The 14,556-nt window shown below is 49.5% G+C and overlaps 1 protein-coding gene across 1 annotated transcript; it reads left to right on the plus strand.

The window, feature by feature from the left end:
• Positions 1-1,912: 1,912 nt before the first annotated feature.
• LOC135812935 (uncharacterized) lies at positions 1,913-11,701 on the plus strand. The gene is made up of 2 exons (XM_065326155.1): positions 1,913-5,002; positions 9,715-11,701. Exons 1-2 carry the CDS (start codon positions 2,804-2,806, stop codon positions 10,723-10,725), a joined length of 3,210 nt encoding a protein of 1,069 aa, XP_065182227.1. The 5' UTR covers positions 1,913-2,803; the 3' UTR covers positions 10,726-11,701.
• The last annotated feature ends 2,855 nt before the right edge of the window (positions 11,702-14,556 follow it).

Consider the following 14,556-nt stretch of genomic DNA (forward strand, 5'->3'; position numbering starts at 1 on the left):
TATCGCCGATGCTGTTTGCTGCCACAGCAATGCCGGTCCCCGTCCTCCGTATTAGGCCTTGACAGATTATGCTAGCATAATTTTTCGCATAATTCCAACCAAAATCGAATAATCGCATAATTCGAGGCAAATTGCATAAGAATCGCATAAAATTGGAATAATCCGCCTGTTCGCATCAAATTCCATACAGTTGTACATGTTCTACAAGTACAAGTACATGTAGATGCACTAGGAAGTCGTAGGTTTACGACTCCCTTGAGAATATGTCCAGTTCACTACAATCAGTGACGGTAGCTAGGTCGGACGGTACGTTGACCCTATTGAACTTTTGCTACTACAGTACAACGCCCTCTACAAAAAAATTCCCCTGTTAGTGTTATTTTGCACAGAACCATTATACATATATGTACATTGGCAGCATATGTGAGCATAATGCGGCATAATTATGATAAATTTTAGCATAAAAATAGCATAATTCTGCAATTTTTTCAGCAATGCGAAAAGCATAATTTCACGAAAATATTAGCATAATCTGTCAAGGCCTACTCCGTATCCACAGCAGAACCACCATCTGCCAACTCTGCGACGATTGTATCAACGTATTTCTCCCGGATCCGTGGGCTTGTCGGCAGATCACTTGTGTTGTATCGAAGTGGCTTCAGGGAGGTTTGCTCGTCTGACCTATGATGCACGAATATTCCATACATCCGATTGAGGAGGAACCTCGCCACCACCAGGCGATGGTCTGTTGATGTTTCGCCCCAGCTGTTATGGCTATGTTCGCGTACTTCGCCAATCAGCGACAGCAATGCTGGAGGGGTAGACCGCGACGACCCTGCCGCAGGCATTGGTGGGAGATCTGCGCCAAGCCAATGCTGGATTGCTGGGGAACCTAGACGCTCTGCAGAGCCTGCGAGCCATTGCCCATAACCGACCCGCATCAGGGCCGCATGGCGAGATCTATGCATGAAGATCTGTGCATCGTGACATTCCGACAGATCCTGAAACAGTCAAACTCAGGAAATAGCACTATTATTATCACTCAGGCTGCAATATTCAATGACATATAGACATATCCATAAATGACATATATTCAATACCCATGAGCTACGTTGCATAATATGATAATTATATCATTATACATGTATCATCGTTCTAGCCCAGTTTTTTCCCCTGCCATAGTCCTGTTTATCATGTTCAGCATAAGCGAATAGAAGTTGTGATATGAATCATGCTTGCATGATTGACTTCAACGCGTACATGCAAGTAATAAAATAATAATAAATAGAACATGACTCCAAACCACGACGAAGCAGCTGACACTACTGACATCTATCCTGTGCCAGGAAAGCTGACTTCGAAAGGCCAGAGTACTCGAGTGCTGGATATGATCCGCGAACGTAAACGTCAACCTTGTGCTTGATCTCTCTGCTATCTGGTCGGCTCAGCATGCAGTGATCAGGTCTGGGTAGATCTACGCACGAATGCCTACGTAAAAAAATAATAAACTCGAGCCCATCATGTCTATGCATGTCAGCAGCCACCATACCACTACTGGCACTAGACTCAGCTCAGATCAGTGTCGTAGTCAGTTGGGCCATTCGTGGGGATAACCCCTACGCCTAACACAGTAACAGGTTACGGAAAAAGGGCTGGCTCTGCCACATATGCATGCGCCGCGTATTCTACTGCGTCCCTCCGACTTGTTTCTACAGACTACACGTTTTGGGTTTGGTATGGTGAATGAACGCAGGGTTGGAGCTGGATGGTCCCACAACCGTTTCCGTTCCTCTAAAAATATAACAGCTACTCAGTAGAAGTAGGTTGTCAAATGCAAAGCCAAAGGGTTCACAGGTACTCGACTGTGGTTCTCAGAACGAATTTCGGTAGCATCCCCAGATGTCTGTTACGATGGGAACCGTGATCGACCCAGACAAGCTCCCCAGAGTGCTGAAGAGTGAAGTGAAGGCTGATTACGTACAGCGCCCGTACCGGCTCAGTGCATGCAGTGTGAACTGCCTTCTTTTGATCGCCATACCGGTCCCTAAACGTTTGTGCTGCTTGTATTAGTAGTTGTAGCTACTGTGTGTATTACATTATACATGTCGTAGGTGCAGTGATTGCTTCACTTTTGTTGCTCCACCTGCCGGAGTGGTAATTATTTGCCGCCAAGTGGCGTGTGTGGTAGCATGAACAGCAATGAATAACTAAGTTACTTGGTAGGGCCCAACTTCTACCTTCCAGGTCCGGATTGAACCAATTTACAACCGATCCCTCCATCACCGCTAGTTTACCACAACAAGAGCATATTAAACCGGCAGTCTTGAACGAGAGCTTTGTGCTTGTGGTGATGGTTTGTGACCATTTCCCCCTTTGAATTCGTGCGAGCGACAGGGCGCGTTACGCGTTACGCCGATCAATCCAACCTACAAAGTTAGTAGAAACGCTGACCGTTGTGGTCCCAACGTTACGTGTTATTCATCTAATCATTTGACTGAACGAACTTGGTCTGGCTGAAATCAGCGGTGGATGCTATCGCGGTGCTTGCAGTCGAAACGACCTCCATCCAAGCCTATTACTAGTATTAGTATTTTTAGTCTAGATACCTTGACTAGTTGTTTGTTGGCCAGCCATCAGTGCAAGGCCATACCTAACCGCTAGCACAGTACAGGCACAGATTCAAAAGTCGCTCAGCTTCGTTCTGGCCAGGGCAAGGAAAAAGAAATCCACTGCCGCTGCAAGAACTGAAGAACCTGAAGAGCCATCATTCTGTACTTGTACCCGGCCGCGGTAGAGAATCGTCATGGAGCCTCTGAGGATGCCCTCAGAGTTGTCTGGTCTTCCGAAAATCGTTGCCAGTATCGTCGTCGGGGACGAGCGGAGAGAGCATGGAATGTTCAGCGTGTACACAGGCCGCTCGCACCGCGATGACAAGGATGTTCTGATCAAGTTCCTGCATAGATCCGTGCACGATCATTTGACGTTATCGGTAGTTCCGGATGGCGTTGAGGCGAAGCAGAAGTTCTACGGCGAGTGCATCAAACTCGGTCATGACATGTTTAAGCACCCTAACATCATCCGGCAGTTAGGTGTTTGTGAGCCGCAGCCACCCACAACAACGAGTCCCGGCCTGGTGTTCGAGCACATGTTCTGCACATTGGAGGAGCGCCTGTCACTGCCAACACCGTTGGAGCGGCTCGGCGAGGTGCGCATTGCCAAGGACGTCATGGCTGGCTTGGAGCACTTGCACAAGAAGAAGCTAGTGCATCGCAACGTCTGGACGAAAACTATCATGCTGAAGTCCGCTTCGCCGACAGACTGCACAGCAAAGCTTAGCAATCTAATGTTGGTCGTCAAGGAATCATCAGAGGATATCAACGAAGATGTACCTGTTGGCAAGCAAATGTCCAAGGCAGCTGATTACTTGTTTACGTTCGGCCTCCCAAGCCAGACTACAATGAAGTTGCTGGACTTCCGAGAAGACATATGCATCCCTCCGGAGTTGAGAGCGAAAGTACTTAGTGACGATGACCGGCGCTGTGATCGACCGAGCCACGACATCTTCTCCTACGGTGTCACCATGCTAAGGATGTGTGCGCCAAGCGTGGCACTTGACGACCGAATGGCCTGCCCGCTGGAAATATTGCAGTCCATGGAGGCGGAAACCAACGACCCGCTCATCAAGTTAATCAGGGAATGCACCGAGGGAACACCTTCTAAACGACCCACGGCAGCGACGGCAAGCCTACGGCTGTCTGCAATGTTATCCGAAGCGGAAACGAATGCCGCACAGCAAGCAGACAAAGCACGGCGTCCTCATGAGCAACCTCAAGCACGAGGAGCGGCTTTTGCATCACTGGAGAAGGATATCGCTGCAAACCACGGGAAGCATTTCGCCGCTGGCAATGTACTTGATGCTAGCAAGAAGGAGAAATATGGGTCCCGGCCGCCTCATAAGCAGCAGGAAAAGCAAACTGGACAGCAGCAGCCAGTGCACGCACACACAATGCCATTGTTTGAGAAGGACGTGGTTCCGAATCGACGAATGGAGTTTTCACGAGATGAGCCACAGCACTTTCCAAAGCGGACGCAGAAGCAGTCACAACAGCAACAACAACAACAAGAACAACACCGACACAGGGCACATGATTTAGATGTCTCGAAATGGGAGCAGGGCCCGAGCAGTAGTTGCCGCGACAAGGATGCGGCAGGTGACTCGCTGGATGAGATGAGAGGGGATAACCATCGCCTCAAGCGACAGCTTGAGAAGGTCCGTGAGGAGCTGGAGTTTGTACGCCGCAAGCAACGGCAGCAGGATGAGATGAAAGAGGAAAACCATCGCCTCAAGCAACAGCTTGAGCAGGTCCACGAGGAACTGGAGTTTGTGCGCCGCAAGCAGCTGCAACAGAAAACATCAAATGAGGAGACTATGTCAGAACTGGACAGTGCTCGTGCCGCAAGCCGTCGAAAAGAGACGGCTGCCCGCGACACACTTGGACAAATGACCGATGAGATTGGAGCACTGCGCGAACAACTGGCACGGGCACATCAGTCAGCAGTGGAAGAAAAACAGCGTCTGCAGCGAGAGCATCAGTCCGAACTGCTGGGCATCAACCAGGTCAAAGAAGACATGTTCCAACGAATTAAGCTTTTGAAATCCAGGACGGAAGAGCTGGAGGAACATTGCCGCAAACAGCGTGATCAGGCCGACAAAGCCGAGCAGACGCACAAGGACGTAGGCAGCGATCTGATGGCGAAGTACTCCACAGAAATCAAGCACGTCCAGTCTCTACAAGGGAAGCTGCAGGCCAGGGACAACGAAATCCTGCGATACCGCGAGGCGAACGCGAGGTCAGTGCGCGAGCGACGGCTGCTGTACGACACACTTGAGCGGGCGTCGCGGCCCACTGGCGTGCAGTTTGACCATCCGGCACGACGATCGTCTGCCTGCTGCCTGGTCTTGGGTGTGCCACCTACCGGCAATGGTCTGCAGTGTGCACAAGTGAGTAGACTGTTTCGTTCACAGCAGTTTCAAGACGACACAGGGGCGATGGAAGGCATTTTAGGGTGGCACGATCAGCATTATAAAGTGTACTTGCGCAGGGGGGGGGGGGGGGGGGGTGTCTGCTGAAAATTAGAAAATTAGAGCCCGATTCAGTGCATTTTAATAATTATTCACAGGGTACTGGGGGGGGGGGCAAATAGTGGTACGGTTAATACCGTAGTGAGTGTAATGTGTCCGACGCCCCTGGTACAGCCCCCCCCCCCCCTCCTCTGCACTGCGGTACATGTATATCCTAGGCTGCTTCTGAATTGCTTGATGGCTGATGATCTGACTTGCTTCCAGGCATGTTTTGGTCCAAGAAGCAGCACACGTTGATGGGCAGGGCTGGTGTGTGATCTAAGCTTTCGTCCGTATGAACAAAACTACGTTCAGGGATGCACAGGCTGTATGGTGGTTAGTCCTGTCTGTCTTACACCAAGAGGGCATTCAAATACGGTGCCTTAATTGTGTCGGAAAACAAAAAAGTTGACCAGTAGTGTCCTATTTCAATAGGACACGTCTTTTTCAATGGTCATTTTCAACCCCGCCATTCTCAGTGGAATCGCCATGGAATCAATGGGATATAATTCCATGGCTTACATGCATATGTATCTCTGTTTTAAAATGTGCTTCGGTTACCGTAACTACTAGCATTATGTGTAGGTTTTGGCATAGCGCCTACAGGAACTGCTGCCAAAGGTAGTTGTAGTAGTAGTAGTAGTAGTAGTATAGTAAAGTATTTATTCATACCGGTATTTCTCTAGAGCAGTCCCCACAGACCTATGGTCTCCTTACGGGGTACCCTAGCCAATCTAGGATTGCGATACGAAATTGACTTGGTGAAGCAGCAAGGCGGACCGATGCCGGAACTGAGTTCCAGCGGTCAGCGGCTAAATAAGAAAGAGAGGAATAACCAAATCGAGAGGAGGCTCGTGGCAGTCCAAGTCCAAGTTGTGGAACTCGGATAATGTTATTTACTTGTCTCGTCATCGTTCTGTAACAGTCGACATTCCTTGTTGCCGTGGGACTTACATATAGGCTGTGCACTTTGCCGTTGCGTTCATCCCCCCCAGGGGCGGATCCAGACCCCAAAGCTGAGGGGTGCGAGGACGAAACTTACATAATTTTCTTTTGCAGTAGTAAACCAAAGACATAGTATGTTACTGTATAATATCATAATTACACATAGCACCAAGATGCTAGGGGTGGAGGTCGGGGACGCGGCGGACGGATCTCTTGCCATTTTTTAGAAGAAGTAGTTGCAGAATTGCCAAAGCTCATGCGTACGGCCGCGGGCGCAGGCCTCAGCGCTACGCGCCTTGGCCTGCGCCCTTGGCCTTGCAAGCTTGATTCATGGTCAGGTTTCACTTGCGAACTGTATAAGCGCGACACCACCTAGGGGTGGAGGTCGGGGACGTGGTGGACGGATCTCTTGCCATTTTTTCCAATTATTTACTCCTCAGGTTAAGTCGTCCTTTGATGCTCGTACTCGTAGACTGTATATAAGCGCGATCTCTTGCCATTTTTTTAGAAGAAGTAGTTGCAGAATTGCCAAAGCTCATGCGTACGGCCGCGGGCGCAAGCCTCGGCGCTACGCGCCTTGGCCTGCGCCCTTGGCCTTGATTCATGGTCAGGTTTCACTTGCGAACTGTATATAAGCGCGACGAAGCAAGAAGAAGAAGAATGTTTTGAATTGTTGGATCTCTTGCCATTTTTTCCAATTATTTACTCCTCAGGTTAAGTCGTCCTTTGATGCTCGTACTCGTAGACTGTATATAAGCGCGATCTCTTGCCATTTTTTTAGAAGAAGTAGTTGCAGAATTGCCAAAGCTCATGCGTACGGCCGCGGGCGCAAGCCTCGGCGCTACGCGCCTTGGCCTGCGCCCTTGGCCTTGATTCATGGTCAGGTTTCACTTGCGAACTGTATATAAGCGCGACGAAGGAAGAAGAAGAAGAATGTTTTGAATTGTTGGATCTCTTGCCATTTTTTCCAATTATTTACTCCTACGAAACAGCACTGTTAATTAGCCTGGCCATAATAATACGATTACATCTGACATGCTTGCCTGCCTACTTGTGCGCACGCATGCATTCTTGCCGGAGATGTCTACCGGTGGCGACAATAATTTTTTCATGGACTGATCTTCTTTTTTAGTGTTTGCACACTCTTGGCTGCTGCTGCTCTGGCGCTTTTGTATTTACATGCTGCTGCGCTCTGTACGGCTGCACTAGCCGTGTTAACTGTCGTACCCAGATGCACACATTCAATCCCTGGCTATGCTTTGGAATTGTTTTCGTTGCCTATGTCCTCATCTCTCTTCGTTTTGTTTTCGCTGCCTGGGCTCTCATTTATCTTTGCGTGCTTGCTTGCTTGCTTGTATTGCTGAGGGAACATATGCTGGTTTGTATTCGTGGGTCCCCATGGTGCATGGGCCACGCGTACTCATCCGGCGGATATGTGTGAATAATAATAATAATTTACTCCTCAGGTTAAGTCGTCCTTTGATGCTCGTACTCGTAGACTGTATATAAGCGCGATCTCTTGCCATTTTTTTAGAAGAAGTAGTTGCAGAATTGCCAAAGCTCATGCGTACGGCCGCGGGCGCAAGCCTCGGCGCTACGCGCCTTGGCCTGCGCCCTTGGCCTTGATTCATGGTCAGGTTTCACTTGCGAACTGTATATAAGCGCGACGAAGGAAGAAGAAGAAGAATGTTTTGAATTGTTTTCAGGTTGTAGCTGTTTAGTTTTGTCACTCCTTTACTGACACGCGTACAAACCTGTTGTCAACATCGCCATTAGCTTGTAGAATACTGGATTGCTTACTACATGTAGCCACCTTTGCTACCTTACATCATAGTACTTGTATGTTTATTACATCAATGAACAGAACTGAGCATGAGGTCATGTCTACAGGCATGCCCAATCTACATCATGATTGTAGACCTGGTTTCAACCATGTACTTACTCTACTCTCCTCCAAAGCCAATACAAGGACGGCAAGGTCCTGAGATGAACTGAGATGGCAACGGAAAACTGACGCAGACCCCTGCACTGTAGAGCTAGGCGGACAGCGTGCGGGCCTTTATCGGCTCATCAAGGCCACCGCGGGAACGTCGCTCATTGGCTACAACCATGGAAACGGCACTGTAAAAACCTGAAGTCTTCTTCATGACAGCTGGGACTGTACTGCCACAAGCGAGCAGCAATCAGCGAGCCTGGGCCTGGCCTGGCCTGAACTTTTTTTTTTTTTTTTTTTTTTTTTTTGGAAAAATCCTGACGGGTTCATTTGCACCCTTCGCACCCCCCTGGATCCGCCCCTGCCCCCCCCCCCCCACCACCACCACCCCGCCCTCTTTGGTCCTACCTAGAGAAAATTAACCCCCGCTGTGGGAACGCCTGTTTGACTTTAACAGTACATGTACAGTGAACTTTGCGTATAACGACACTCGGCGGGGCATCAGATAAGTGTCCTTACTCGCGAAGTGTCGTTTTACCCGAAGTCTCATTATATGTATTACAGTTAGATAGGACTTTGCTCTGGGCATGAAATTCTGTCGTTATTCGCGAATTGTTGTTATATCCGCAGTCGTTGTTAGTGAAGTTGACTGTATGTGTTCTTACAAACAAACAATAGGAGGACAGAGAAAGTGTTTTTACCCCAAGTTTCACGCACTAAGCGATCGTCAGAAAACAGTATTGAGAAACCTGGATCAGTGTTGGTTTATATACTCACAAAGCAAAGTGTAAATAGCTGCATGGCGCAAATCTAAAAGTTGTGAATGGCAGCAGTGCAAAGCGTGAATGACTGCATCATGAGGCAAATCCAAAAGTAAAAGTGTGAATGACAGCAGTGGTGAAAGGTGACAACCACTGGAGCCGGTTGTCTCTTACTTAATTAGGTGATGGCTGTAGATGGTTTGTATGTGTTCTTATGTTATTGGACCTCAACTGGATTTTTGACATTTTGACTTGGCCGGCACGTGTGCCATGCCTGATTGCAATTGGCAGGCGCTAGATGGCTGGAAATTTAGTACGAACGCACACAACCACACATGCGTGCGGCATGGGCCTGATGGCACGGCTGGCTCTGAGTATTATTGCGGGGCATTATCTAAAACATGGCATAAACCGTTAAGTCTTGTATAAAAGCCGCACTTGAATAGAAGCCGCAATTTTGGACCCATCAAATCACACATGAGCCTGGTTTTAGTGTTGACATACGTGTAAATACCTGTCTTGTAGAGAAGCCTGTCTCATATAGAAGCCTGCAAAATTTCACCAAGAAAGTCATAGAAGCCGCGGCTTTTATACAAGACTTTACGGTACCTCAACCATCCCTGGTCTAATTAGTGTCGCTCTCTTTGTTTGTAGTGTGCATGATCGTGATAGTTGTACGTATTTTTTCCGTTATGCTACTGTTGGGCACCCTTGACAGGCGCAGTGCCTCTGAGGAATCCTTGTTTAGAAATACAGTTTATGTATTCAGGTTTCCTAACCCTTTTTATGTGTGCAAACACATTAAATTTTGTGTGTATTTGGGTGGGTGTGTGTGTGTGTGTGTGTTTGCGTGTGTGGTTGCGTGTGTGCGCGCGTGTGTGTGCGTGTTTGTGTATGTGCGCGCGTGTGTGTGTGTTCATGTGTGTTTGCATGTTCTCACTTTTCCTGGCCAGTGGTCATCCAAACTCGGCGGCAGAGACGCACAGTTCCGGGAGGTCTTCTACCATGCCAGCAGAAGACCGTGCGTACACAACGGGCGCGTGTTCACCGCTCTCTGGAAGAAGGATGGCCAGTTGATAAAAGTGGGCTTCCGAAGCTCGCCGCTCAACGATCTTCACACATGGACCAGTGTGACGAAGCATCAGACTCTTCCGGAAGGAGCGAACAAAGATACCCATCAGTTTGATTTCATTTCTCATGCTCAGCAGGTGTATTGCGTGGCTTCGTCACAGATCCAGAAGCTCATCTGCCTATTGCGCCTGCAGGAGGCCGCGGATCCAAGAGATAGCGGCGAGTGGATCGAGGTGGATAGGAAGAATGAGTTCCGTGCGAACTATGGCATCGGCGTCGTAGGCGACGAGCTGATAATCGTGGGTGGCACGGCACACAACGGGAGTGGTGTACAGGTGGCGAAGCTCGATATCTTGGCATTCAACCTCGCACATCCAGGTCCAGGCGGCAACACATCGCAATGGCCACAATTAGGCATGAGCTGTATCTGTCCCGACGTGGTGTTCGATGGCAAACGCGTCTGTCTGTTTAATGGCCAGCGTGACGGAGTAAAACTGCAGACGACTGTGCTCAGCATTGACTACCAGCAGCCCATTGCCGGGCGTGAATGGCGCAAGAACGACAGCCTGTCGGAAGGCATCATGGCCGGCTGCGGTGTCACAGTTAGCAACGGCTACATTGTGACGGCTGGAGGCATTAAGTACAGGCTTGTAACCTGGTCTCGCTTTGCTGTTTGCAGCACGTTTGTCCAAGTCTATTCTGAGAAGCTGAAGAAGTGGCTCCTTCTCACCCCGATGGCGATAGAGAAGACCGGAGTTCCGTTGCTCGCGGATGATGGCGTACTTGTCAGTCTTGGCGGATACAATGACCCGACCGCTGACAGGCCACGTGGAATGTTTGTCAAACGCATCGAGGTGCTGTCCTTCCCTGATCTACCCGGTGGCGGCGGCTAGCCATGGCATGCTGCAGCGTGTGTGTGTGTGTGTGTGTGTGTGTGTGTGTGTGTGTGTGCGTGTGTGCGTGTGTGTGCACAGTGTGTGTGTGCCCACTGGGAGTCGCCGGAACACGGCAGACCGGGCAGCTGGTAACATCTGGCACATCTGTGGCGTGGTGACCGTGTACCACCGGCAACCTCAAAGTCGCCATTTTGCCTATGCATGTACTACATGTACCTATGACGGCCGTTTGCTGCCGTGGTTACCGGACCGCACTGACTATACGCGCAGGCGTGTAGCCCGCACGGGGCGCGAGGGTCACATGTCGACCTACACGTACGTAGGTTCAGCATGCACATAATGACCATGATGACCTGAACCAGCCATCCCTACGCGTATGATATTACAGCTAGCTAGCGAACTACGGCCGTGCACCCCCCCCCCCCCCCTAGCAGCTACATCCCTGTATGCGCCTGTGGTTATCCAGCCTGCTCGCCGTTCTAGCGTGATCATCGGGCCTGGTGCTGCACAATGAGCGAACTGTTGGCCGGTCAATTCAGTCGCTGCTTCCAAGAGCCTGCGCTGGAGTGCTTAGGCCGTAGGTATTTTCAAGTGTATCGGAGTTAAAAAGCAGTACGAGGAAGGTGGCCTAATGTCCTAATGCTTCGCAGTCAAGTCCAAATTTTGAAAATTGTATCTGGATATTACTGTGATTCGTATACATTTTTTAAATAAATGCAAGTAAATCAGAATTTGTGGGCCATGTTGCATTGGATCAGCATTGCTTTATGCTGCACAATGCTGCTACCGTCTTGATTTGCTGCGTCCAGAACTTCGACTTGCAGATACGAAGTACTCATTATTATTATTCATGATTATTGGGCATCGCTGGCTACAAGCGAGGGTCCCTGGTTCGAGTCCTGGTGGTGACAGTCAATTTTTTCTTCAGACTTTTCCCGTTTGTCTCTTTCCCTCAAAACCAGTTAATATTTTATGACTTGGGGCTCCCCGCGTGCTAGTTTGTACGTGAAGTGTGTGGGTACAGTGAGGGCTGCGTCCCACCCGCCTGTGTGGATTCACAGGAAGTGTGAGTTACGAAGTCTGAAGAAAACGTTGAACGGTCTCTGCTTGGATGACGACTACACCATAGCTCAGTGGTTAGAGCATCGCTGGCTACAAGCGAGGGTCCCTGGTTCGAGTCCTGGTGGTGACAGTCAATTTTTTCTTCAGACTTTTCCCGTTTGTCTCTTTCCCTCAAAACCAGTTAATATTTTATGACTTGGGGCTCCCCGCGTGCTAGTTTGTACGTGAAGTGTGTGGGTACAGTGAGGGCTGCGTCCCACCCGCCTGTGTGGATTCACAGGAAGTGTGAGTTACGAAGTCTGAAGAAAACGTTGAACGGTCTCTGCTTGGATGACGACTACACCATAGCTCAGTGGTTAGAGCATCGCTGGCTACAAGCGAGGGTCCCTGGTTCGAGTCCTGGTGGTGACAGTCAATTTTTTCTTCAGACTTTTCCCGTTTGTCTCTTTCCCTCAAAACCAGTTAATATTTTATGACTTGGGGCTCCCCGCGTGCTAGTTTGTACGTGAAGTGTGTGGGTACAGTGAGGGCTGCGTCCCACCCGCCTGTGTGGATTCACAGGAAGTGTGAGTTACGAAGTCTGAAGAAAACGTTGAACGGTCTCTGCTTGGATGGCGACTACACCATAGCTCAGTGGTTAGAGCATCGCTGGCTACAAGCGAGGGTCCCTGGTTCGAGTCCTGGTGGTGACAGTCAATTTTTTCTTCAGACTTTTCCCGTTTGTCTCTTTCCCTCAAAACCAGTTAATATTTTATGACTTGGGGCTCCCCGCGTGCTAGTTTGTACGTGAAGTGTGTGGGTACAGTGAGGGCTGCGTCCCACCCGCCTGTGTGGATTCACAGGAAGTGTGAGTTACGAAGTCTGAAGAAAACGTTGAACGGTCTCTGCTTGGATGACGACTACACCATAGCTCAGTGGTTAGAGCATCGCTGGCTACAAGCGAGGGTCCCTGGTTCGAGTCCTGGTGGTGACAGTCAATTTTTTCTTCAGACTTTTCCCGTTTGTCTCTTTCCCTCAAAACCAGTTAATATTTTATGACTTGGGGCTCCCCGCGTGCTAGTTTGTACGTGAAGTGTGTGGGTACAGTGAGGGCTGCGTCCCACCCGCCTGTGTGGATTCACAGGAAGTGTGAGTTAAGAAGTCTGAAGAAAACGTTGAACGGTCTCTGCTTGGATGACGACTACACCATAGCTCAGTGGTTAGAGCATCGCTGGCTACAAGCGAGGGTCCCTGGTTCGAGTCCTGGTGGTGACAGTCAATTTTTTCTTCAGACTTTTCCCGTTTGTCTCTTTCCCTCAAAACCAGTTAATATTTTATGACTTGGGGCTCCCCGCGTGCTAGTTTGTACGTGAAGTGTGTGGGTACAGTGAGGGCTGCGTCCCACCCGCCTGTGTGGATTCACAGGAAGTGTGAGTTACGAAGTCTGAAGAAAACGTTGAACGGTCTCTGCTTGGATGGCGACTACACCATAGCTCAGTGGTTAGAGCATCGCTGGCTACAAGCGAGGGTCCCTGGTTCGAGTCCTGGTGGTGACAGTCAATTTTTTCTTCAGACTTTTCCCGTTTGTCTCTTTCCCTCAAAACCAGTTAATATTTTATGACTTGGGGCTCCCCGCGTGCTAGTTTGTACGTGAAGTGTGTGGGTACAGTGAGGGCTGCGTCCCACCCGCCTGTGTGGATTCACAGGAAGTGTGAGTTACGAAGTCTGAAGAAAACGTTGAACGGTCTCTGCTTGGATGACGACTACACCATAGCTCAGTGGTTAGAGCATCGCTGGCTACAAGCGAGGGTCCCTGGTTCGAGTCCTGGTGGTGACAGTCAATTTTTTCTTCAGACTTTTCCCGTTTGTCTCTTTCCCTCAAAACCAGTTAATATTTTATGACTTGGGGCTCCCCGCGTGCTAGTTTGTACGTGAAGTGTGTGGGTACAGTGAGGGCTGCGTCCCACCCGCCTGTGTGGATTCACAGGAAGTGTGAGTTAAGAAGTCTGAAGAAAACGTTGAACGGTCTCTGCTTGGATGACGACTACACCATAGCTCAGTGGTTAGAGCATCGCTGGCTACAAGCGAGGGTCCCTGGTTCGAGTCCTGGTGGTGACAGTCAATTTTTTCTTCAGACTTTTCCCGTTTGTCTCTTTCCCTCAAAACCAGTTAATATTTTATGACTTGGGGCTCCCCGCGTGCTAGTTTGTACGTGAAGTGTGTGGGTACAGTGAGGGCTGCGTCCCACCCGCCTGTGTGGATTCACAGGAAGTGTGAGTTACGAAGTCTGAAGAAAACGTTGAACGGTCTCTGCTTGGATGACGACTACACCATAGCTCAGTGGTTAGAGCATCGCTGGCTACAAGCGAGGGTCCCTGGTTCGAGTCCTGGTGGTGACAGTCAATTTTTTCTTCAGACTTTTCCCGTTTGTCTCTTTCCCTCAAAACCAGTTAATATTTTATGACTTGGGGCTCCCCGCGTGCTAGTTTGTACGTGAAGTGTGTGGGTACAGTGAGGGCTGCGTCCCACCCGCCTGTGTGGATTCACAGGAAGTGTGAGTTACGAAGTCTGAAGAAAACGTTGAACGGTCTCTGCTTGGATGACGACTACACCATAGCTCAGTGGTTAGAGCATCGCTGGCTACAAACGAGGGTCCCTGGTTCGAGTCCTGGTGGTGACAGTCAATTTTTTCTTCAGACTTTTCCCGTTTGTCTCTTTCCCTCAAAACCAGTTAATATTTTATGACTTGGGGCTCCCCGCGTGCTAGTTTGTACGTGAAGTGTGTGG

This window comes from Sycon ciliatum, chromosome 1 (assembly GCF_964019385.1).
Source record: "Sycon ciliatum chromosome 1, ocSycCili1.1, whole genome shotgun sequence".
Classification (NCBI taxonomy): domain Eukaryota; kingdom Metazoa; phylum Porifera; class Calcarea; order Leucosolenida; family Sycettidae; genus Sycon; species Sycon ciliatum.

Coding starts and splice junctions, on each gene's coding strand:
- LOC135812935 (XM_065326155.1), top strand. CDS start 2,804: ATGGAGCCTCTGAGGATGCCCTCAGAGTTGTCTGGTCTTCCGAAAATC. Junction 5,003..9,714: donor ATGGTCTGCAGTGTGCACAA/GTGAGTAGACTG, acceptor TTTCCTGGCCAG/TGGTCATCCAAACTCGGCGG.